Source organism: Catharus ustulatus, chromosome 32 (genome assembly GCF_009819885.2).
Source record: "Catharus ustulatus isolate bCatUst1 chromosome 32, bCatUst1.pri.v2, whole genome shotgun sequence".
Taxonomy (NCBI): domain Eukaryota; kingdom Metazoa; phylum Chordata; class Aves; order Passeriformes; family Turdidae; genus Catharus; species Catharus ustulatus.
Genome location: NC_046252.1, coordinates 2,129,732 through 2,150,980, shown reverse-complemented (window position 1 = coordinate 2,150,980; position 21,249 = coordinate 2,129,732). Strand labels below are relative to the sequence as shown.

Below are 21,249 nucleotides of genomic sequence, written 5' to 3'. Positions count from 1 at the left end.
CCCCCCCGAACAATGGACGGCCCCGCGACCCCCCCCGCATCCTCATGGACCGCTCCTCCCCTCGCCCCGCCCCCTCCCTGCCGTGATTGGCTGCAGCCGCTCTGTGGGCGGGGCCATCTGGCGGAGCGATGACCTCACGCTGCGGGGTTTGACGGACAGCTACGGCGGCCAATCAGCGCGCGGGAGGCGGGGCGGGGCCGGGAGACGCCGCCGCCATTTTGTGAGCAGCGCGCGGCGGACGGGGCAGGTGGGGGCGGGGGGGGCTCGGGGGGGTTTCGGGACCGGGGGTCGGGACCGGGAACCGGGGGGGGACACACGGCCAGGCCCGGCCACGGCCCCGCTGAGGCGCCCGCAGGGCTCGGGCCATGCGATCCGCGAGGGTTTGGCGGGGAGACTCGGGCCTGTGCAGGGGAGGGGTTTGGGGGGGTTTCAGATCTGAGGGGTCTCGGGCCTGACGGGGGTCGCGGGCCCGGGGGGGACAGGAGGGGTTTGGGGCGGTGGTCTCAGCCCTGGGGGGTTTTGGGGTTCGGGGCGTGGCTGTGCCCCGTGAGGGTATGGGGGGTGCACGGAGATTTGGGGTGTTTGGGGGCTCTGCCCTGCAGGAAAAGGGGTGCCAAGGACTAAGTTGGAATTTTGAGGTTTCAGAGATTTAAGGTGGTTTTTGGGGTGTCAGAGGTTTAAGGTGTTTTATTGGGGTGTTTGCGGTTACAGTGTAGGAGGAGCACAGCAGAGCTTTGGGGTGTTTATTTTGGGGGGGGGATTTGGGGTGTTTGGGGCTGTGCCCTGTGACCAACCCCAGCCCCAGAAGGGCACAGTGAGGTTCAGGGTTTTAGAGGGGATTTGGGGTGTTTGGGGCTGTGCCCTGAATGAGCAGGGTCAGAATTTTGGGGTGTTTATTTGAGGAGATTTGGGGTCTTTGGGGCTACAGCCCCAGGAACACACACAGACATTTGGGGACTTTATTTGAGGGGTGTTTGGGGGGCCAGCCCCGAGCACACAGAGATTTGGGGTATTTGAGGAGGATTTGGGGTGTCTGGGGGCACAGCCCCAGGGACACACAGAGATTTGGGGTTTTTCAGGGGATTTGGGGGCACAGCCCTGGGCACACACAGAGATTCAGGGTGTTTATTTGGTGTTTTGGTGGCGCACAGCCCCAAATGTTTGAGGTGTTTGAGGAGGGTTTGGGGTGTCTGGGGGCACAGCCCCAGGGACACACAGAGGTTTGGGGATTTGATGAGGATTTAGGGTGTTTGTGGGCACAGACACAGAGGTTTCTTGGGGGGTTTTGAGGGGCACACACAGCCCCGGGCACACACACAGAGGTTCAGCGGTTTCTCGGGGGGTTTTGGGGCCGTTGGGCGCTCACCGCGGCGCTGTCCGGCACAGGCGGGTCGCGATGGTGAAGCTGTTCATCGGGAACCTGCCGCGGGAGGCGACGGAGCAGGAGATCCGCTCCCTGTTCGAGCAGTACGGGAAGGTGCTGGAGTGCGACATCATCAAGAACTACGGCTTCGTGCACATCGAGGACAAGACGGCGGCCGAGGACGCCATCCGCAACCTGCACCACCACAAGCTGCACGGCGTCTGCATCAATGTGGAGGCCAGCAAGAACAAGAGCAAAGCCTCCACCAAGCTGCACGTGGGCAACATCAGCCCCACCTGCACCAACCTAGAGCTGCGCGCCAAATTCGAGGAGTACGGCCCGGTCATCGAATGTGACATCGTCAAGGACTACGCCTTCGTGCACATGGAGCGGGCCGAGGATGCCGTGGAGGCCATCCGGGGGCTGGACAACACCGAGTTCCAAGGTGAGGCGCGGGGTTAGGCGGTGGGAGGGCTCCGGGGCTCCTGGCGGATGCTCCCGCCGGCCCCGGCTCCGGGGTGGATCCCGGACGTGACCACGGCCGGCTCCGCGGGGCCGTAGAGCGCCCTCGGGGCTCTGGGGTTGGTGTCGGTGTTTGCCCGCCCCGCCGCTGCTCCCGGGGCCGCCCGCGCGGCGTGGCCGGAGCGAGGGCTCGGGCTCGGGGGCTCTGGGCCGGGGAGGACGGGACTGACCCATCTCTGATTAACCAGCACGGCCGCCCCGCAGGAGGACCCCGACGGCGACGTCCTGTGCCGGGCCGGAGCAGCGGGTGACGCCAGGCTGCCGCCCGCCCTTGTAGCCTTGCCCAGCCTGGTAAGAGGGTGACGGAGGCGCCCGACCCCGCGCCCGGCATCGCTCGGGCGCTCGACGGGGCCGTGCGGCCGGACTCGAGCCGCGGCGCTGGCGGCGGTGATGGCGAGCGCGTCTCCCGGCCGGGTGCTCAGGGCGGCGTCCGGCGCTTCACCCGCGTGGCGGTGGGGCCGGACTGGGCGCTCCCGGCGCCGCCGGGTGTCTACACCTCCCGCCGCCCTCGTTCCGGGCCTTCCCCAAAAAAAAGCGACACAGCCTGGCCGGCACAGCTGCACCCAGAGCTGTCCCGGCCGCGTCCGCGCTTGGCTTTGCCTCGTGCTGCGCTCAGGCCGGGCCCTGTTCGCTCCGGGGCGCTTCCCGGTGTCGCTTCCCGGTGTCGCATCCCTCTCTGGCGTTTTCCGGTGCGAAGCTTTGCCGTCACACGAGGCCGGCAGTGCCGGGTCTGACCCCGGGCTGCCGGGGCTTTGCCGGGCTGGCCGGAGCGGCCGCAGTCGGCTGTGGCAGCACGTCCCGGTCAGCCGCTGTCCGGCGTCCATCTGGCGGCTCACGCTCGGTCCCGCGGCGGCTCCTCCCGCGCCGATGGCTGCGGAGGGCCGGGGGGGTGGCAGCCGGTCCCGTCCCGTCCCGCCGGTGCCCTGGCACGGCCGCACTGACCCTGCCTCTCGCGTCTCTCCCCAAGGCAAGCGGATGCGCGTGCAGCTGTCCACCAGCCGGCTGCGGACGGCGCCCGGGATGGGAGACAAGAGCGGCTGCTACCGCTGCGGGAAGGAGGGGCACTGGTCTAAGGAGTGCCCGGTCGATCGCCCGGGGCAAGTGGCGGACTTTGCCGAGGCCTATAACGAGCAGTACGGAGCCGTGCGCACTCCCTACACCGCGGGCTATGGGGAGACCGTGTATTACGATGAGGCCTACGGCGGGATGGCCGACTACTACAAGCGCTACCGCGTCCGCTCCTACGCCACGGCCTCGGCGTACGACGCCTACGCGGAGCAGACCATGGCCCAGTACTCCCAGTACGCCCAGTACTCCCAGGTCCAGTCCTCGGCCATGGCCGCCACCACGGCCATGGCCGGCCGCATCCCCACCACCTTAGACGCGTACGACCGAGCGCTGCTGCCCACCCCGGGCGCGGCGGCCGCCGTCGCCGCCGCTGCCGCCACCGCCGCGGCCGCCGCCGCGTCCTCCACGTATTACACCCGGGACAGGAGCCCCCTGCGCCGCACGGCCGCCGCGGCCAGCACCGTCGGAGAGGCGTACACGTACGAGCGTGGGCAGCTGTCGCCCGTCTCCTCGGTGGCCCGGGCGTCCCTCTACGACATGCAGCGCTTCGGGCGGGACCCGTACGCGGACCGGGCGCGATACTCCGCCTTTTGAGCCGGAGGTGAGCGCGTAGCCGGCTCTCGGTGCCGCAGGGGGGCCCCGCTGCTGGTGGTCCCCGTTGTGCCGGTCGAGCTCAAGGCGGGTGACGGGTCACGGTGACACAGACCGGCCCCACGGGCGTTAAAGCCTGGCTGTGGCCAGCGGGGCGGTGCCGGTGTCACTGTCACGGCTGTAATTCACGTTCCTGCTCGGCCGGGCGCCGTCCCGGCACGGTCCCCACGGGGTGGGGGGTTCCCGCGGAGCCCCCGGCCTTGGGGCAGCTCCTGCCCGCACGGGCTGTGCCCGCTCCCGGGGGTCGAAGCCCCGCCGCCGCTCCACGTCAGGACTCTGTTGGTGCCAGGAAGCCGCAGCTCCCCGGGGCGCCGGGGCTCGGCACGGTTCCGGATCGGCCCCGGGGGGCACCTGCGCCAACTCCTCTTTTCTCTTACAGGTAAGATTTGTGCGGCTGGACGTCGGGGTCCCGTCGCACACCGACTCGGCGCCGCGCGTCTCGGGCCGCGCCGGGTGCCGCCGCCGCCGCGTGCCGCTCCCGGGCCCGTTCCTTACGGACGCGCGGCTTGTCCTCAGCCCGGGCAGGATTAGCTCAGCCCCTCACCCCCAGCTTCCCCCGCCCCCCTGGGCAGGATTTTGCTTTTCCAGGTAGTTTTGGGTCCCCACCCCAGGCTCAGGTGTGAGCGTGCAGCTGCAGCCGTCCCCCAGCGCCAGCTTTGCTTTGCTTCGCCGCCCCCTCGCTCCCCCGGAGCTCTTCCCAAGTCGTCGTTTTGCCTTTTTTTTTTTTTCCTTTATTTTTTAAGAGGGTGGATAATCCAGTGGTAGGTTTTTAGCCCAACGCCGTAGCTGATCGGAGGCCGCCGCGCCGGCGGGGGTGGAACCCCCCGAGTGATTTAGAGTCCCCCGACCCCACTTTCCGGTAAAATAAAACTCAAAATTTTTCACAAACGGCGCTGGCTCCGCCCCCGGTTCTTTCTCTACACTCGAGTCCCCTCAGATCACGGCACGGAACTTTCTGGACTCCCCGGTGCTGCCTGTGCCCTGCCTGCACAGACCAGAGCACCTGGGAGGGGCTGCTGCAAATGGGGACACCCCAAAATGGTCCTGGGGCCCCCCAGAGGGGCACCCAAGGGTAACAAGGGGGCTTTAACCCCCACTCTCCTCCTCATGGGCAGCAGGAGCTGCCACTTACCCTGCCCAGGGCTAATTAGTCCCCAGACTGGTTCCTTTTGTCCCCAGATTGGCTCATTTGTCCCCAAATGCCCTCGTGCCTCTCGGTGTTCGGTGTTCGTTAATTAAGGCCATTAAGCCCAGGATGTGGCTCTGGGGATGTTGCCAGTTCTGCCTCGCCAGCGATCGGTGCCGTGGTCACCCGTGGGCGCTGCCATCGGTGTGTGGCCACCAGACCCTCCTGCCTGGCTAATTACCGCGGTGGTTAATGAGCCCTGTGGCACAGCCAGCACTGTGGGGGCTGTGACCAGTCCCTGAGGAGAGACGGGGACAGGAAGTGCTTGCAGAACAGTCATGGTGGTGCCAGTGGTACCCACAGCCCTGGCATGGCACACACCACCCCTCAAAACCAGCTTTTCTCACCCAAAACAAGGCCCTGGTGCAGATCGGTGCCGGGGATCCCGTGCGGCGGTGTCATGGCAGGGCCAAGTCTGGCACTTCTGCTGCCAGCCCCAAACACTGCTCATCCTCCAAATCCACCTCTGTGGTGGGAAAGCAGCTCCAGCACCGGGCTGGGCGGCGATGGTGGCACTGGAAGGTGTCCCCAGGGGTGGGACAGACCCTGGGGACTGGGAAAGAACCAGGCGGGAAGCGTTGGGAACCGGAGCAGACCCCAGCGTTTATTTACAGTCATAAAAAAACCCCAGCACCGTGCTGGGCCCAACGCTGGAAACGGGGAATTCGCCCAAAAAACGGGAAAACTCGTGGTATAAAAGAGTCTGCACGGCCGCCATCGTTGGCGGGTTATGAACCGGCACCAAGCGCCGGCGGGAGATGAACCACGCGGCCGCTGCCAACCGTAACCTGGAACCTTCTAAAAATCTCAAACAGCAAAACCAGAAAAAATTGGCTGAAAAAAAAGAAACCGTCCGTGCCCCGGCGGGGCGGCGAGCGGGGCCGTGGCCGGCTCAGAGGCGGCGCTGGTAGCCCGAGTGGACGCGGGCGGGGGGCATGTAGTCGCTGTAGCCGCCCGAGTAGCGGGCGTACTCGCTGTGCGCGTCGGGCAGGCGGCGGTAGCTCAGCGGGGACTTGGTGGGCGAGCGGCGATACGCCAGCGGCGAGTCCGCTAAGCGCCGGTAATCGGCCAGCTCGGACAGACGGCGCTCGGAGCCGTACCTGGGCAAGAAAAGATACGGGGTCAGCCAGGGGGGGACGGCGCCCGGATCTGCCACCGGGGGCGCACCGCGATGGGCAAAGCCGGCGCAGGACGGGATCAGACACCGGACGCCGTGGAGGCCCCGGCATGTGCCAACACCTCCCCTCACCCACACCGAGCCCCGAGCCCTCCCCAGGATCTGTGCGGCACGAGCGGAGCCATGGCGCCCACCGCGCCGGGCGACAGCGAGCCGCGCCGCTGCCGCACGGCACCGCTCAAGCCGCGAGCGGCGTGCCGGAGCCCGGCGAGCCGGCCGGCGGCGGGAGGCAGGGACGGGGGTCGGTGCCCCGCCCGGCACCGTACCTTTTAGCCAGAGAGGACGATTTTTTGTACGGGTCGTCGTAGACGGCGCTGCGAGGCGGGGAGAGGCGGGTGCGCTCGTAGGGCGGTGCGGCGGCGGCGGCCTGCGCCAGGCCCAGGTAGGAGCCTGCCGGCTGCCCCAGCTGGCTCGGCCCGTCGTAGGCGCTGCCCGGCTGGGCTCGGTACGCGGCCGCCAGCACGGCGGAGGACGGCTGCTGCGCCGGGTAGGAGGCCGCCATGGCGCCGGAGGCCTGAGCCCGGTACGCGGCCGTCAGCGGGGCGGACGCCTGTGCCTTGTAGGAGGCCGCAGCAACGGCGGCCTGGCTGCCGTAGGACGCGGCCAGTGAGGAGCCTGTCTGCGCGCCGTAGCCGGCAGGGAGCGCGGCAGCCGCGGGCTGGCCGCCGTAGGACGCGGGCAGGCCCGCGGCGGGTTGGGCGCCGTACGAGGCCGAGTGGCCCACGGCGGGTTGGGCGCCGTACGAAGCTGACAGCGCGGGCTGGGCGCCGTAGGAGGCAGAGTGACCGGCCACAGGCTGGTAGGCAGCAGCAGCGTGACCGGCCACGGCCTGGGCGCTGTAAGAGCTGGCGTGCACCGCCACGGCCTGGGCGCTGTAGCCGGCGGACAGCGCGGTGCCGGGCTGGGCGCCGTAGGAGCCGGCGTGGCCATCCATGGGCTGGGCGCCGTAGGAGCCTGCGGCCAGCTGGGTGCCGTAGGACGCCACGTGCACGGCCACAGCCTGGGTGCTGTAGGAGCTGGCAGAGCCGGCAGCGGGCTGGGCGCCGTAGGCGGCGATGGCGGGTTGGGCGCTGTAGCCGGCCGAGTAGCCCGAGGCGGGCTGGGCGCCGTAGGAGGAGGCCAGGGCGGCGGACTGGACGCCGTAGGAGCTGAGGGAGTTGGCGGCAGCGGGCTGCGCACCGTACGAGGCGGCGGCGGCGGGCTGGGCACCGTAGGAGCCGAGGGAGTTGGCGGCAGCGGGCTGAGTGCCCGCGGCGCCCAGGGAGCCGACCGAGGGCTGGGAGCGGTAGGCGCCGCCCAGCGAGGCCGAGGGCTGCGCGCGGTACGCAGCGGCCTGGCCCGTGGTGGGCTGCGGGCGGTACGCCATGCCCAGGGAGGCCGAGGGCTGGGCTCGGTACGTGGCCCCCAGCGAGGCCGAGGGCTGGGCGCGGTAGGCGGCCGGCTGCGCCGTCATGGGGAGCGTCACCGCCGCGTAGCCAGCGCGGGTGGGCGAGCGCCGCAGCGGGCTGCGGTCCCTGCCGAAGTAGGAGGGGGAGGCGGGCCGGGGCTGCGCGTTGAAGGCGTCGTACTTGGCGCCGAAGCGCTGCTGGTAATCGTACAGGGAGGGGGTGGTGGCGTAGCCGGCGCCCGCGGCCGAGGGAAAGGCGGCGTCGGCCGCCCGGCGCTGCTGGTCGAAGCCCTCGATCTTGGGCTGGAACTTCTCGCGGTACTCGAGGCCGATGCGCTTGGTCTTGTCGATGCCGAGGGCGGGCGGCGGGGCCTGGCCCGTGCCCTTCTTCTGCACGTTGGTGGAGAGCTCCACGTTCACCCGGCGCCCCTTCACCTCCTTCCCATTTAGGTTTTCGATGGCAACTTTAGCATCGGCTTCGTTCTCCATGTGCACAAAGGCATAGTCTGACAAAGCAGCAGAGAGAGCAGTGAGGGGAGAAAACACAACTCGTTACAGGAGCCAGCGCTAACGAGCCGTGCGGCGGCAGCGGGACGGGTGCAGGACGGGCGCTGCCAGCCCCAGGACGGCACTGCTGGCCCCGCTCGCCAGCGAAGTCGCAACCACCACCATCGGCTCTGCCCCACGCTCGTTTGGTCACAGCCCACCCGGCGTCCCCCAGCTGAAAGCCTCCCCCAGCCCTCCTGGCTCCCTCTGTGCCCCCCCAGGCTCTGCCTCCTGTGACCCCCTCCCAGCCCCTCCCTGGGCCCGGGCTGGGCTGGCAGTGCCAGCACCGTGGGCTCAGCTGGGACATCCTGGCAGTGAGCGGAGCAAAGCTGAGAGAACCGGCGCCAGCACAGAGAGCGGGACAGGGACAGAGGAAAGGGGGAGAGAGGGGGAGAGGAAGAAGGGACAGAAAAGAGAAGGGAACAGGAACTTCGAGAGGAAGAGGAGGGAGAAGGAGGGAGGGAAGAACCTGAGCACCCCCCACGAGTGCCTGGCCATGGCGAGGAGCCGGTGCCACGCGGCACAACCATGGCTCGGCAGCACAGAGGCATCTGAGGACAGCGAGGAGCAGGGAAGCAGGACCTGGTGGCAGCTCTGGTGGCCACCTGTGGCACTTGGCCCAGCGGGTTTGGGGGCTGGATGCCCCCATGGCAGTCGGGGGTCACCCCCGTGGCACGACGGGTCCGGGGCCGGCACAGGGCAGGAGGGCAGCGACCCCGCGGTGTTTCCCTGCAGTCACACACCGAGAGCACCAGAACCAGGGACAGCCAACCCAAGGCTGTGTGGTGTGCTGGGAGCATCACTGGCCAAGCAAACCCATCCCACACCTCTGAGCATCAGCGCCATGTCACCCCCTCTGCCATCCCACTCCCCAGCTCCTGTCCCACATCCACACATTCCACTCTGGTAGCCCAAAGAGGGGATGTCCCCTCCATGTCACCCCCCAGCCCTGCTGCCACCCCCTGGGGTAGCCATGGCACCCCCAAACCCGAGGGGACGTGGGGCAGGTCCTGCTGGGCTGTGCTGGTGGCTGCAAACTGGGATGAGAGAGCAGAGGAACAACGTCCCCCTCCTGTGGGCAGGGGCACACGGGCACTGGGACATCACCGGGACTCCAGAGGGGATGAGATGACAGCAGGGAGAGGGAATGGAGTGGCACTTGTCAATTCATTTGTGTGACACGGGTGACACTTGAGCTGGGGGACGGAGGTGACCCTGTCACGCTCTATTGGGGGTCCCCAGTGTGAAGCCATCAAACCCCTCAGGGGTTTCATGGTGTGTTCCGTGCACGTCTCAGCTCTGTGTCCGAGCGTGTCTGTGAAGGCCAGGCCGTGGCCTGGGGGTGATTTGGTCACAGAGGTGGCAGCAGTGGGCAGGGGGTCACCCCACCAGTGGCTGGGGGTGGTGATGGCACAGAACAAAGCTGCCAGGAAGGGAGTTACGGGGGTGTTCAGGAGTGTGAGGAGCCCACATGGGCCACTTGAGGGAGATAAGGATAATGTGGAGATTGAGGGGGCTGGGGAGCCCACACGGGCTCACATGGCCCCAAATGCGGTTTGGGCAGGCGACTGCAGAGCACAAGGCCAGCTGGAGGAAGGTTATCAGGGGACTTACGGGGTCAGGGGCACCCACAGGAGCTGGCACAGCCCCACCTGAGCGTGGGGGAGGCGATCGAAGACGGTTGGTTGCCAAAGGGGGGGTTAAGGGGTCTGGCCCGCCCACACATGCCCGCACCGCCCCGGCCGGGGCAGGCGGAGGCGATGCAGGAGGACGTGGCTGGCAGCAGGGGGGGTTACGGGAGCTCACTCGGGCTCGCACGGCCCCGCTCGGGGCAGGAATCCCCCCGCTCCACCAGCCCGCCGCGCCGGGGTCCGGGCGGGGGGCGACGCCGCAGTCGGACGGAACTCGGGTGCCACGGATCACCCGGCGGCGCGGGCCGAGCTCGGCGGCGGGGGCCGCGCGGCCCCGGCGGCGGGTCCGGTACCTTTCACCACGTCGCACTCCACCACGGGGCCGTACTGCTGGAAGAGCGAGCGCAGCTCCCCGCTCGTGCACGCGGCCGACACATTCCCCACGAAGATCTTGCAGGTGTTGGTGGGGCGCGGCCGGGATGGCTCCACCACGATGCGGCGGCCGTGCAGTTGGTGCCCGTTGAGCTGCGAGATGGCGCGCGCGGCCGCCGCTTCGTCCCGCAGGTGCACGAAGGCGAACTGTTTCATGAGGGCGACGCCCAGCACCGGCCCCGCAACGCCGGCGAACAGCTCGCTCAACTCCTCCGCCGTCGCCTCTTCGGGGACATTGCCCACGAAGAGTTTGATGCCAGGGCGCATCGCGGCGGGGATCAATGGGGGGAGCGCAGCGGGGACAGAACCAGCAGCGGCCGCGGCGGCTCCAAAATGGCGGCGGTTCCTGAGGGCGGCGGGGGCGGTGCCGTGCGCAGCGCGCCTGCGTGCCGTGCGCACCGCCCTCCCTCAGTGCGCCTGCGTGCCGTGCGCACCGCCCGCGCGCGGGCTCCGCCCTCTAATCTCGCGCCGTATTAGCCCCGCCCATCTCGTGTTAAACCACGCCCCTTTATCACCGTTCCGCTGTGACCACGCCCCCATTTAAAGGAGCCGCAGCACTTCGGGGATCGCGCCCCCCCCCCGCCCAGACCCACAGCGGCTGCAGAGCGAGGGGCGTTTATTCGGTCCCGGGGGGCTCCTAGAGGTGGGGGCTGGGGGTCTCCATGGCGGGAGTCCCCGGGATGGTCCCATGGCTGCGGTCGCGCTCCTCCCAGAGGGTGACGCCGTCGCAGGAACAGACGCGTTTGGGGTTCTGGAAGAGCCCGGCCGCACGGGCCACCACGCCACAGGCCAGCCTGGAGACACGGGAGGGTCAGGGGGGGTAACCCCACAAAGATCCCGCCCCAAAAAAACCCCTCAGTGCTCACCCTGGCCCCGAGTTGCCGGTGACACGGGACAGCGGGTGTGACCCCCGGCCCAGATCGTCCTCGCCCTCGGCCACCACCACGGAGCGGCCGATGATGTCCCAGACCTGAGGAGGGGGGAGTTGTGGGGGTCAGAACCCCACAGAGAGCCCCCTACAGTTATGGGGACAGACCCTCCCCTGGTCAGGGGGCACAGCCTGGACCCTCCTGGCTGTGGGGTGCAGCTCTGGGATGGGGGTGACCCCTCAGGACCCCCCCCCAGACCGGGTGTGACCCCCCCAGGACCCCCCCCCAGACCGGGGGTGACCCCCCAGGACCGCCCCCAGACCCCAATTCCCACCTTCAGCCGCGTGTCCTCAATTCTGAACCGCGCTCGGCCCTCAGAGTCCGCCCAGATGTTCCCCAAGTCCCCGGCGTGCTGGGGAGGGGGCAAAGAGGGGGATCAGGAACCCCCCCAAAACTCACAGAGCTCTCCCCAACCCCACAGAAACCCCCTGGACACCACAGAGACCCCCCAAAACCTCCAGACACTCCCCAAATCCCTCCCCCAAACCCATCATTGCCCCACAAAAACCTCCAAAAATCCCACAGAGACCCCTCCAAGACCCCCCCAAACCCTCCAGAACCCCCCCAAATTCCTCCCCCACCCCCAGCTCACCCTGTGCTGGTCCTGGGGTCCCCCGTGGGTCTCCCCGTCGGGGTTGAAGTGGCCCCCGCAGCTGTTTTGGGGAGGGGGGGTTGGTTAAGGGGGGGTGAAATTGGGGGTCCCCACCCACTCAACCCCCCCACAGTCCCTCCCCACCCCTCTCACCTGTTACACGAGTCCGAGAGGTCCCCAAATTCGTGGATGTGGAGCCCGTGGGGGCCGGGGGGGAGCCCAGACACGGCCCCGTCCACGAGGCAGCGGCCGGGGGAGAGCTGCAGGAACCGGACCAGCCCCCGAACCCCCCCGGGACCCCCCAGCGCCGCCACCGCCGCCCCCCCGGGGGGAGCTGAGGGGGGGACACGTCAGGATCCGGCACCCCCAAAACCTCCCCGGCACAGAAACAACCTCAGGGAACCCAAAACTTCCCCCCAAAACTGAGCCTAAACCCCACCCAGGGACAGCAAAACACACAAATCCCCCAGGACTCCCCTAAAACCCCTCTGTGACCCCCCCACGGGACCACCCAAACCCACTGTGACCCCCCAAACCCTCCCCAGGATCTCCCAAACCCCACTGTGACCCCCCAAAACCCCACTATAACCCTCCCAAACCCCAAAATACTTCTGTGACCCCACCCAAACCCTTCCAGGACCCCCCAAAATCCCCTCCAAGCCCCTCTGACCCTCAGAGGAGCCCCCCAAACCCTTGAGCACAACACTGCACCCCCAAAACCCTGCGGGTGGTGGGACACAGCAGTACCCAAACCCCACTGGGACATCCCAAACCCCCTCAGGACCCCCCCAAAACCCTTACAGGACCCCCCCAAAACCCTTCCAAACCTCACTGACCCTCGGAGGAGCCCCCCATTCCCTTGAGCACGGCCCTGCACCCCGAATTCTCCAGCAGCTCCCGCACTCTCTCTGCCGCTGCCGTGGTCTCCACCAGCACCGACTGCTCCTGGGGCCGCAGCTCCAACAGCTTCACGTCTGGGGGGGCACACAGGGGGTGTCGGGGGTCCCCCAAAACCCTGGAGGGGTTCCCCGGGTTAGGGGAGGATCGGGGGTCTCACCGGGAGCCGCGTCCAGCGCTGCCCGCACGGCATCGGCACAGCCGTGACAGCTCATCTGCACCGCGAACTCCAGCTGCGGGAGAAACGGGGGGGTTAGCACCCCAAAACTGGGGGAAAAAGGAAGAAAACAGTCCAAAAAATGAGGGGGAGAGTGTCAGCACCTCAAAAATGGGGGGTAAGAAGGGAGGCAGCGCCCCAAAACTGCACGGAAAGGGAGCCCTGAACTCGCCGAGCTGCCCGGGGAAGGGTCCTGAAAGTGCTGTGGAAGGGACCCTGCACCCCAAATCTTGTTCCTGTGGCTCTGAACCCCCAACCCCACCCTGCGAGGGGGTTCTGCACCCCCAAAAATGCTTCTCATGCGGCCCTGAACCCCCAAACCCCTCCTGCGAAGGCTCCCGCACCCCTAAAAGCGCCGTGAAAGGGATTTTCCACCCCCAGATCTCCCATAAACAGAAAGTTTCACCCTCAAACCCCCCGCCATCCGTTCCCCGAGCCCCTCCGTCCTCCCTTCCCCGAATCCCCGAGCCCCTCCGCGCCCCCCGGTCCCGTCCCGGGGGTCCCGACCCGGCAGCTGCTCCCGGCGGCCTCCGGCGACGCCATGGCCGCGGACTCCGACCCCGGAACTGCTCCCGCGTCACTGCGGCGTGACGGACCCGTTCTGGCGCGGGACCGGATACTGCGGGGGAAGGGTTTCGCGGTAGCGCTACTTCCGGTGTCTTGTCGTCATAGCAACGGTGCGGCGTCTAAAACGGGCCCGACGAGGGAATTTTAGGGCTTGGGGGGATTTGGGGTTTCCGGACGGATTTTGGTGGATTAGAGGGGTTTTGGGAACGCGGCAGTGGGGAAGGAGAGGGCTCTGTGGGATGCTGTGGGGTTTTGGGGGGGACCGGGGGGGGAAATTTTGTTTTCCCGTGAGGGGATGGGGGGCTGCAGGTGTCAGGGGGCTCATTCCGCCAATGGGGACACTGCAAGGATCCCCAAAATCCTCAGGGTGAGGATCCCAAGGTGACTAGCACTTACCCCCGACCCCCTCCCCCAAATGCTATGAAGCAATAAAGAGTTGGAAAAAAAACGTTTATTTGGCCCAAAACGAGTACGGACACAGTTAAGGGACCAAACCTGGGGACCATGGGGGTGGAAATAGGACACCCTCCAGAGTGATGGACCCACCTACCACGGGTTAGAGCCCCTCTAGAGGCTCAGAGCACCCCAAAACCACACATCAGCCCCCCTAAGGGCCCCGGCCCCCCCAGGAATCAGGGGTCAGGACCCCCCAGAAGACTCAGCACCCCCCCAAATCAGGGTTCAGCACCCCCCCACGGACTCAAAGCCCCCCTGAATCAGGGGGTCAGGGCCCCCCAGAAGACTCAGCACCCCCAAATCAGGGTTCAGCACCCCCAAAACCCCCCAAACCCTCACCCCAGCCCCTCCCTGACCTGCTGCACCACCCTGGCCCTCACCGCCCGCCCCTCCCGAGACCCCGGCCCGGGGGGCGGCGGCGGCTGCGGGGGAGGCTCGGGGTGGCCGGGGGCGGGCGGGAGCCCCTCGGGGGGCTCGAGGGGGACGCGGCGGCGCAGGGCAATGTTGTGCAGGATGCAGCAGGCCAGGAAGATCTGGCAGACCTTGGGGGGGCTGTACTGCAGCCCCCCGCCCGCCAGGCAGCGGAAGCGGTGGCGCAGCAGCCCCAGGGTGCGGCGCAGGGGGTCGAGGGTCCGCGAGTGCAGCGCGTTGTAGCGCAGCTCGGCCGCTCCCCGCGGGCCCGAGATCGGCGTCAGCAGCCACGGCTTCAGCGGGTACGTGCGGTCACCTGCGGGGAAAGGGTTGGAGGGGTCAGGGGGGCACCCCTGAGCCACCCCCAGAGCACCAGGGGCACCCCCAGACCCACAGGTTAACCCCAGCCTTCAGCAGGTACATGCTGTCCCCTTCGGGGGGGATGGGATTGGGGTGTAGGGACCCCCCCTGATCCCCAGGACCCCCTCACCCAACAGCTAGACCCACTCCATCCTCGTGCCCTCCATGAGCCACACCAGGGTTGAATTCCCTGGCATTCTCACCAATCTGGGACCCCTCAAACCACTCAGGAACCCTAAAATCCCCCTCACCCAGCAGCCAGACCCCCTCCATCCTGCTGTTCTCCATGAGCCACACCAGGGTCAAAATCCCTGGCACTCTCACCCATCTGGGACCCCCCAAAACCACCCAGGAGCCCCCAAACCTCCCTCACCCAGCAGCCAGACCCCCTCCATCCTGGTGCTCTCCATGAGCCACACCAAGGTCGAATTCCCTGGCACTTTCACCCATCTGGGACCCCCCAAAACCACCCAGGAGCCCCCAAACCTCCCTCACCCAGCAGCCAAACCTGCTCCATCCTGGTGCCCTCCATGAGCCACACCAAGGTCAAATTCCCTGCCACTCTCACTAATCTGGGACCCCACAAAACCATCCAGGAGCCCTCAAATCCCCCTCACCCAGCAGCCAGACCCCCTCCATCCTGCTGTTCTCCGTGAGCCACACCAGGGTCAAAATCCCTGGCACTTTCATCCATCTGGGACCCCCCAAAACCACCCAGGAGCCCCCAAACCTCCCTCACCCAGCAGCCAAACCCGCTCGCATCCTGGTGCCCTCCATGAGCCACACCAGGGTTGAATTCCCTGGCACTCTCACCAATCTGGGACCCCCAAAACCACCCAGGAACCCTCAAACCTCCCTCACCCAGCAGCCAGAGTCTATCCTTCCATCAGAGATCTCTGGAATTGCGCCCACCCTGCAACACCCCAAAGACCCCCTCAAATCCCTCTCACCCAACAGCCAGACCCCCTCCATCCTGGTGCTCTCCATGAGCCACACCAGGGTCGAATTCCCTGGCACTTTCACCCATCTGGGACCCCCCAAAACCACCCAGGAGCCCCCAAACCTCCCTCACCCAGCAGCCAGACCCCCTCCATCCTGGTGCCCTCCATGAGCCACACCAGGGTCAAATTCCCTGGCACTCTCATCCATCTGGGACCCCCCAAAACCACCCAGGAGCCCCCAAACCTCCCTCACCCAGCAGCCAAACCCGCTCCATCCTGCTGCCCTCCATGAGCCACACCAGGGTTGAATTCCCTGGCACTCTCACCAATCTGGGACCCCCAAAACCACCCAGGAACCCTCAAACCTCCCTCACCCAGCAGCCAGAGTCTATCCTTCCATCAGAGATCTCTGGAATTGCGCCCACCCTGCAACACCCCAAAGACCCCCTCAAATCCCCCTCACCCAGCAGCCAAACCCGCTCCATCCTCATGCCCTCCATGAGCCACACCAGGGTCGAATTCCCTGCCACTCTCACCCATCTGGGACCCCCCAAACCACCCAGGAGCCCCCAAACCTCCCTCACCCAACAGCCAGACCCCCTCCATCCTGCTGCCCTCCATCAGACGTGCCAGGGCCGAGTTCTCCAGGACGGTGGCGTTGGCACACGAGCCGGGGAATTTGGCCACCACGTTGGTGATGGCGCCGTGGCGGTCGCACACCACCTGCATGTTGATGGAGTGGAAGTTGGCGGCGTTCCGGAACAGGGGCTCGTTGTCAGCCGGTGCCCTCAGCGCCACGTGCATGGCACCCACCAGCCCCAGCACCCCGGGCAGCGCCGGGGGGTCCCCGGGGGGCGCGGGCGGCGGGGGGAAGGCGATGTAACGCGGAGCCCGTCTCTGCAGCGCTGCCAGGAACTGCGCCAGGCAGTTGGACATGGCAGACTGGCTGATGCCGGTGCTGAGGCGCGATGCCGTCTGGAAGGAGCCCGAGGCCAGGAAGGCCAAGGCCGAGGTGACTTTGACGGCCACGGGCAGCGCGTGGCTGCGGCCGGTGAGGCTCTGCAGGTCGGCACCGAGCTCCCGGCACAGCGCCGCGATGGCCGCTCGGTCCAGGCGGCAGCGCCGCAGCGCCTGCTCCTCGCTCAGCTCCAGGAACGAGCAGCGCACCCGGTAAATGCGCTGCGCCGGGTACGGGCGGCGGCGGCGGCCGCGGCGGGGGCTCGGGGATGGGGATGGGGGAGCAGCCGAGGGCGCGGGGAGGGAGATCCTGGCTGGGAGATCCGGGCTGTGGTGCTGGTCCTGAGCCCAGCCCTGAGCGCGGTCCCGTTCGTGGTTTTCATCCCGGTGCCGGGGATGATCTCGGTCCTCGTCAAGGTTCTGATGGCGCGCACGGTGCCGGTCCCGGTGCTGATCTCTGTCAAGGTCCTGATCCCGAACCCCGTGCTGGTCCCCGCCCCAGTCCTGTTCCTCACCGCTGTCCCGGTTCCGGTGCCGGCGCCGCTCCCGGAGCCGCCGCAGCAGCAGCACCGCGTGGGACATGGAGCGGCGGGGCCAGCGGGGAAAGGAGCGTGGCAAACAAAACCGGAGTGTGGCTAATGCTGGAGGGACGGGGCCAGGCCCGGTGGTCCCGGTGGCCGTGACACCCCGGTGAGAACGGTCACTCGCTGTTCCTGTCCAGATTGATGCCGGTGAGGGCGGTCTGTCCCTGTCCCGGTTCCTGTCCCTGTTCCCGCCGGTCCCGGTTTGTCCTGTCGGTCCCGGTTTCTCCCGTAGGTCCCGGTTGGTCCCGTCGGTCCCGGTTTGTCCCGTTCGGTCCCGTTTGGTCCCGTTCTGTCCCGGTTTGTCCCGGCTCCCTCTCTGACCCTCCCGGCTCCGCGGCACCGCCAGGCCACGCCCCTTCCCCGCGCTCTGATTGGCCGACGCTGCCGTCACATTCCTCGTAGGCTCCGCCTCCTCCCTCACTTCCGGCGCGCCGCTGCTGCATCGCTTTGTGCCTGACGCTATCCGGGCGCCGCTGGGCGGGGCCTCGCTGCGCCTCGACCAATCGCATTTCAGTGTTTCGCGGCTGTCGGCCAATCAGCGCGCGCGGTGGGCGTGGCCCAGCGTGAGGCGGCCACCGCCATTTTATTGCCGTCATCGAGTGCCGGGGCGAGGGGGGGACGCGGTGAGACTTGAGGGGACCCGGGGGGACACGGATGGCACCAGGAGGGCGCGAGGAGGAGCGGGGAGGGAGCTGGGGCCGAGCTGGAGCGCTGCTGTCTGTGAGGGAGGGCGGGACGGGATCCCGCGGCCTCGGGAAGAGGCGTAGGAGGAGGCTCAGACTCGGGACCGGGGCGGGGTGAGGTCTGAGGGAGACCTGGGTCCCCCTCCATGGCCTGGGGGCTCAGGGAGCACAACCGAGGAAAAGACTTCACTCGGAACGTGCCCTGAAGGTTTCCCCGGCTCATTGTGAGGAGCCCGGGCCCGGGGGTCTCTCCTGAGGGGCTCTCCAGGGTGCCAGACCCTGAGCGGGGGGGTCCCATAGGGAATCAGCCAAAGGAGGATCAATAAAAAGTGAGGGGAACCTTTCTCATCCCCTTCAGTCTCCAACCCCACAGCGGGGCCGGGGGTGCTGTGGGGAGGGTCTCAGCGAGCCCCCCCCTTTCTCTCCCACAGGCGGGTCGCGATGGTGAAGCTGTTCATCGGGAACCTGCCGCGGGAGGCGACGGAGCAGGAGATCCGCTCCCTGTTCGAGCAGTACGGGAAGGTGCTGGAGTGCGACATCATCAAGAACTACGGCTTCGTGCACATCGAGGACAAGACAGCGGCCGAGGACGCCATCCGCAACCTGCACCACCACAAGCTGCACGGCGTCTGCATCAATGTGGAGGCCAGCAAGAACAAGAGCAAAGCCTCCACCAAGCTGCACGTGGGCAACATCAGCCCCACCTGCACCAACCTAGAGCTGCGCGCCAAATTCGAGGAGTACGGCCCGGTCATCGAATGTGACATCGTCAAGGACTACGCCTTCGTGCACATGGAGCGGGCCGAGGATGCCGTGGAGGCCATCCGGGGGCTGGACAACACCGAGTTCCAAGGTGAGGCGCGGGCTCAGGGAGCGCCAGGCTGGGAGGTGGCGCGGGGAGGTTCTCATCTGGGAGAATCTTGGTCGATTCTGGCCTCATTCTGTGGTTGGTGCTGCGTTTGGGGCCTGTTCTCATCCTGGAGTGTCGGAATTTGGCTTTGGGGATGGTGCCAAGTGCTGTCCCTGTGCCTCATCCGGTGTCAGGGCTGACGGCGCCGCGGTGGCTCCACAGCGCAGGTTTGTAGAATTCTGGAGGATCTGCCCCGAGCTGCTTGGTTGAGATTGAGTTCTGCTCCTTTGGCCACCTCAGTGCTGTCCCTTTGCTCCTGGAATTCTGGGGGAAAATGGGGCTGGGAGCCAGCGCTGTGTCCCATTGCCTCCTGGTGTCCCAAAGTCCTACCTGGAACCGTAGGGACCCCCCTTGTCTGTGGGGGGCTGTCACCCCCTGCCATCAGCAGTACCAGAGGTGGCTCTCAGGGGTCCCACAGTGACAAGGGTGGCTCACAGGGGTCTCCTGGGCCAGTGCCATCTCTTGGGGGTCCCGTGGTGGCACTGCTGGCGTGGTTCCTGCGCTGTGGTGCCGTTTCTGGGGGGTCCCAAGGACCTCCATGTGTGGCCCAGGTTGGCCACCACAGTCTCAGATGTCCTGATCCTTGGTGCAATAATTAAAGACCTAAACAACAAAAGAATGGCTGCAGTTTGTGCCTCTGATACGGACCCCCAAACAAAGGAGCCCTTGGGCTTTTCTCTCCTCAGTCTGTGCACAGGAAGGTCTGGGGGTTGTCACCTCCTGCCATGTCCCCAAGTGTCCCTCACCTGGCTGGCCCACAGGTCCCTTGTTGTGGGAGCATCCCACAGTGCTGGGGGTGACTCTGGGGGTCCCCAAGGGGTGGTGCCAGTGCCAGGGACACTTCTGGGAGACCCCTTGGCACCGGCTCTGTGGATCCCCGCAGTGCTGGAGTCATTCTGGTGGCCCCCAGTGATGCCAGGGTGACACTGAGGAGTCCCAATGCCAGGGAGGGTCCTTGAGAACCCTGCACTGCAGTGCCAGCCCTGTGTGACCCCGCAGTGCCAGAGCAGGGGGTGGCTCTGTGGCCTGGTGTCGGTGTTGAGTGCGGCTCGGCAACACCGTGGCCTTGAGCCAATGCTGGAATCAACTGTGAGGGATCCCATGGCCTCGTGTCCGTGTCAGGGTGAATCAGGAGGATCCTACCATGGCCTCGTGTCCATGTCAGGGTGAATCAGGAGGGTCCCATGGCCTTGTGTCCGTGTCAGGGTGAATCAGGAGGATCCCATGGCCTGGTGTCCATGTCAGGGTGAATCAGGAGGATCCCATGGCCCGATATCCATGTCAGGGTGAATCAGGAGGGTCCCATGGCCTGGTGTCCGTGTCAGGGTGAATCAGAAGGACCCCATGGCCTCGTGCCCGAGGCTCTGGGGGCGGGCTGGGCGCGGTGCCGAGGGGTGACGCCGCGTCTCCCTGTCCCCAAGGCAAGCGGATGCGCGTGCAGCTGTCCACCAGCCGGCTGCGGACGGCGCCCGGGATGGGAGACAAGAGCGGCTGCTACCGCTGCGGGAAGGAGGGGCACTGGTCTAAGGAGTGCCCGGTCGATCGCCCGGGGCAAGTGGCGGACTTTGCCGAGGCCTATAACGAGCAGTACGGAGCCGTGCGCACTCCCTACACCGCGGGCTATGGGGAGACCGTGTATTACGATGAGGCCTACGGCGGGATGGCCGACTACTACAAGCGCTACCGCGTCCGCTCCTACGCCACGGCCTCGGCGTACGACGCCTACGCGGAGCAGACCATGGCCCAGTACTCCCAGTACGCCCAGTACTCCCAGGTCCAGTCCTCGGCCATGGCCGCCACCACGGCCATGGCCGGCCGCATCCCCACCACCTTAGACGCGTACGACCGAGCGCTGCTGCCCACCCCGGGCGCGGCGGCCGCCGTCGCCGCCGCTGCCGCCACCGCCGCGGCCGCCGCCGCGTCCTCCACGTATTACACCCGGGACAGGAGCCCCCTGCGCCGCGCGGCCGCCGCGGTCGGCACCGTCGGAGAGGCGTACACGTACGAGCGTGGGCAGCTGTCGCCCGTCTCCTCGGTGGCCCGGGCGTCCCTCTACGACATGCAGCGCTTCGGGCGGGATCTCTACGGGGAGCGGGCGCGATACTCCGCCTTTTGAGGTGAGCGTCGGGAGCGCCGGGAGCTCGGCCCGGGCGTCTCCGCGCTGCCAGCACCCGGTAACGGCGTTTGAACCCCCCCCACAGGATCGCCACGGATCCCCCCGGGACTCGCCGCCGCGCCCGTGGCTCCGCAGCACCCGATGCCGCCGCCGCGTCAGGTCAGACGTGCCCCGGGTTGTCGCCGCCGCCGCCGCGTCCCCTCCCCGTCACCGGGACCCCCGTCCCCGCCGGAGCCGCCGGAGCCGCCGCGTCCCAGCGCCCGCGTGTCCCCGTGGCCGGGTGTCCCCGAGTGTCCCCGGGTGTCCCCGAGTGTCCCCCACCTCCCCTCACCTCTCTGCTCTCTTCCAGGTGCGGCGGCCTCGGATGGAGCCGTGTCCCCCCTGCCTGAGCCCCCTCTTTTTGTACGGAGCTTCCCCAGAGTCCCCCCCGCCCTCCTGCCCGGGCGGGGTCACCCCCGACCCCACCCGCCCCTTTTCCAGCAAAATAAAAATTTTCACCAAATTTCTGTTCCCGAATTTCTGTGCCTGCGGGGGCGTGTTTAAATTCCCGCGCGGAATATGCAAATCAGCTCGGGGCGGGAGGGGGCGGAGCGAATGCAAATTGAACGCGCGAGCCGCAAATTAACTTTCCGAAGGTGAGGGGCGGGGTTATGCAAATTTATCCCG

The 21,249-nt window shown here is 67.2% G+C and overlaps 6 protein-coding genes across 11 annotated transcripts in view; 3 read left to right on the top strand and 3 right to left on the bottom strand.

The window, feature by feature from the left end:
- The window catches only part of LOC117009250 (spectrin beta chain, non-erythrocytic 2-like), a 42,458-nt gene extending 41,742 nt beyond the window's left edge, over positions 1 to 716 (top strand). The window contains exon 38 of the mRNA XM_033083485.1: positions 712 to 716. Within this exon, the coding sequence (XP_032939376.1) occupies positions 712 to 716 (5 nt within the window). The remainder of the gene's footprint in view (positions 1 to 711) is intronic.
- LOC117009349 (RNA-binding protein 4B-like) lies at positions 153 to 4,492 on the top strand. 4 transcript variants are annotated; one of them, XM_033083595.2, is made up of 4 exons: positions 153 to 220; positions 1,387 to 1,808; positions 2,853 to 3,554; positions 3,984 to 4,492. In XM_033083595.2, exons 2-3 carry the CDS (start codon positions 1,397 to 1,399, stop codon positions 3,545 to 3,547), a joined length of 1,107 nt encoding a protein of 368 aa, XP_032939486.1. In that variant the 5' UTR covers positions 153 to 220; positions 1,387 to 1,396; the 3' UTR covers positions 3,548 to 3,554; positions 3,984 to 4,492. The 4 variants fall into 4 exon arrangements, with proteins under 4 accessions (XP_032939486.1, XP_032939485.1, XP_032939490.1 ...); XM_033083594.2 differs by having other exon boundaries at positions 177 to 247; XM_033083599.2 differs by lacking the exon at positions 2,853 to 3,554 and adding an exon at positions 2,090 to 2,176 and having other exon boundaries at positions 177 to 247.
- Positions 543 to 21,046, top strand: LOC117009350 (RNA-binding protein 4B-like). Of its 2 annotated transcripts, none has more exons than XM_033083601.2 (4): positions 543 to 1,386; positions 17,989 to 18,410; positions 19,889 to 20,584; positions 20,669 to 21,046. In XM_033083601.2, exons 2-3 carry the CDS (start codon positions 17,999 to 18,001, stop codon positions 20,581 to 20,583), a joined length of 1,107 nt encoding a protein of 368 aa, XP_032939492.1. In that variant the 5' UTR covers positions 543 to 1,386; positions 17,989 to 17,998; the 3' UTR covers position 20,584; positions 20,669 to 21,046. The 2 variants fall into 2 exon arrangements, with proteins under 2 accessions (XP_032939492.1, XP_032939491.1); XM_033083600.2 differs by lacking the exon at positions 543 to 1,386 and adding an exon at positions 17,416 to 17,497.
- RBM14 (RNA binding motif protein 14) lies at positions 5,374 to 10,311 on the bottom strand. 2 transcript variants are annotated; one of them, XM_033083577.2, is made up of 2 exons: positions 9,885 to 10,311; positions 5,374 to 5,890 (listed from the first exon to the last, which is right to left on the bottom strand). In XM_033083577.2, exons 1-2 carry the CDS (start codon positions 10,228 to 10,230, stop codon positions 5,841 to 5,843), a joined length of 396 nt encoding a protein of 131 aa, XP_032939468.1. In that variant the 5' UTR covers positions 10,231 to 10,311; the 3' UTR covers positions 5,374 to 5,840. The 2 variants fall into 2 exon arrangements, with proteins under 2 accessions (XP_032939468.1, XP_032939467.1); XM_033083576.2 differs by lacking the exon at positions 9,885 to 10,311 and adding an exon at positions 6,234 to 9,838.
- Positions 10,563 to 13,324, bottom strand: CCS (copper chaperone for superoxide dismutase). The gene is made up of 8 exons (XM_033083608.2): positions 13,106 to 13,324; positions 12,542 to 12,614; positions 12,321 to 12,458; positions 11,638 to 11,818; positions 11,485 to 11,545; positions 11,167 to 11,244; positions 10,830 to 10,933; positions 10,563 to 10,757 (listed from the first exon to the last, which is right to left on the bottom strand). Exons 1-8 carry the CDS (start codon positions 13,139 to 13,141, stop codon positions 10,601 to 10,603), a joined length of 828 nt encoding a protein of 275 aa, XP_032939499.1. The 5' UTR covers positions 13,142 to 13,324; the 3' UTR covers positions 10,563 to 10,600.
- Positions 13,176 to 17,780, bottom strand: LOC117009249. Its single transcript, XM_033083484.1, has 4 exons — positions 17,536 to 17,780; positions 15,918 to 17,398; positions 13,978 to 14,348; positions 13,176 to 13,217 (listed from the first exon to the last, which is right to left on the bottom strand). Exons 1-4 carry the CDS (start codon positions 17,778 to 17,780, stop codon positions 13,176 to 13,178), a joined length of 2,139 nt encoding a protein of 712 aa, XP_032939375.1.
- Positions 21,047 to 21,249: the final 203 nt, after the last annotated feature.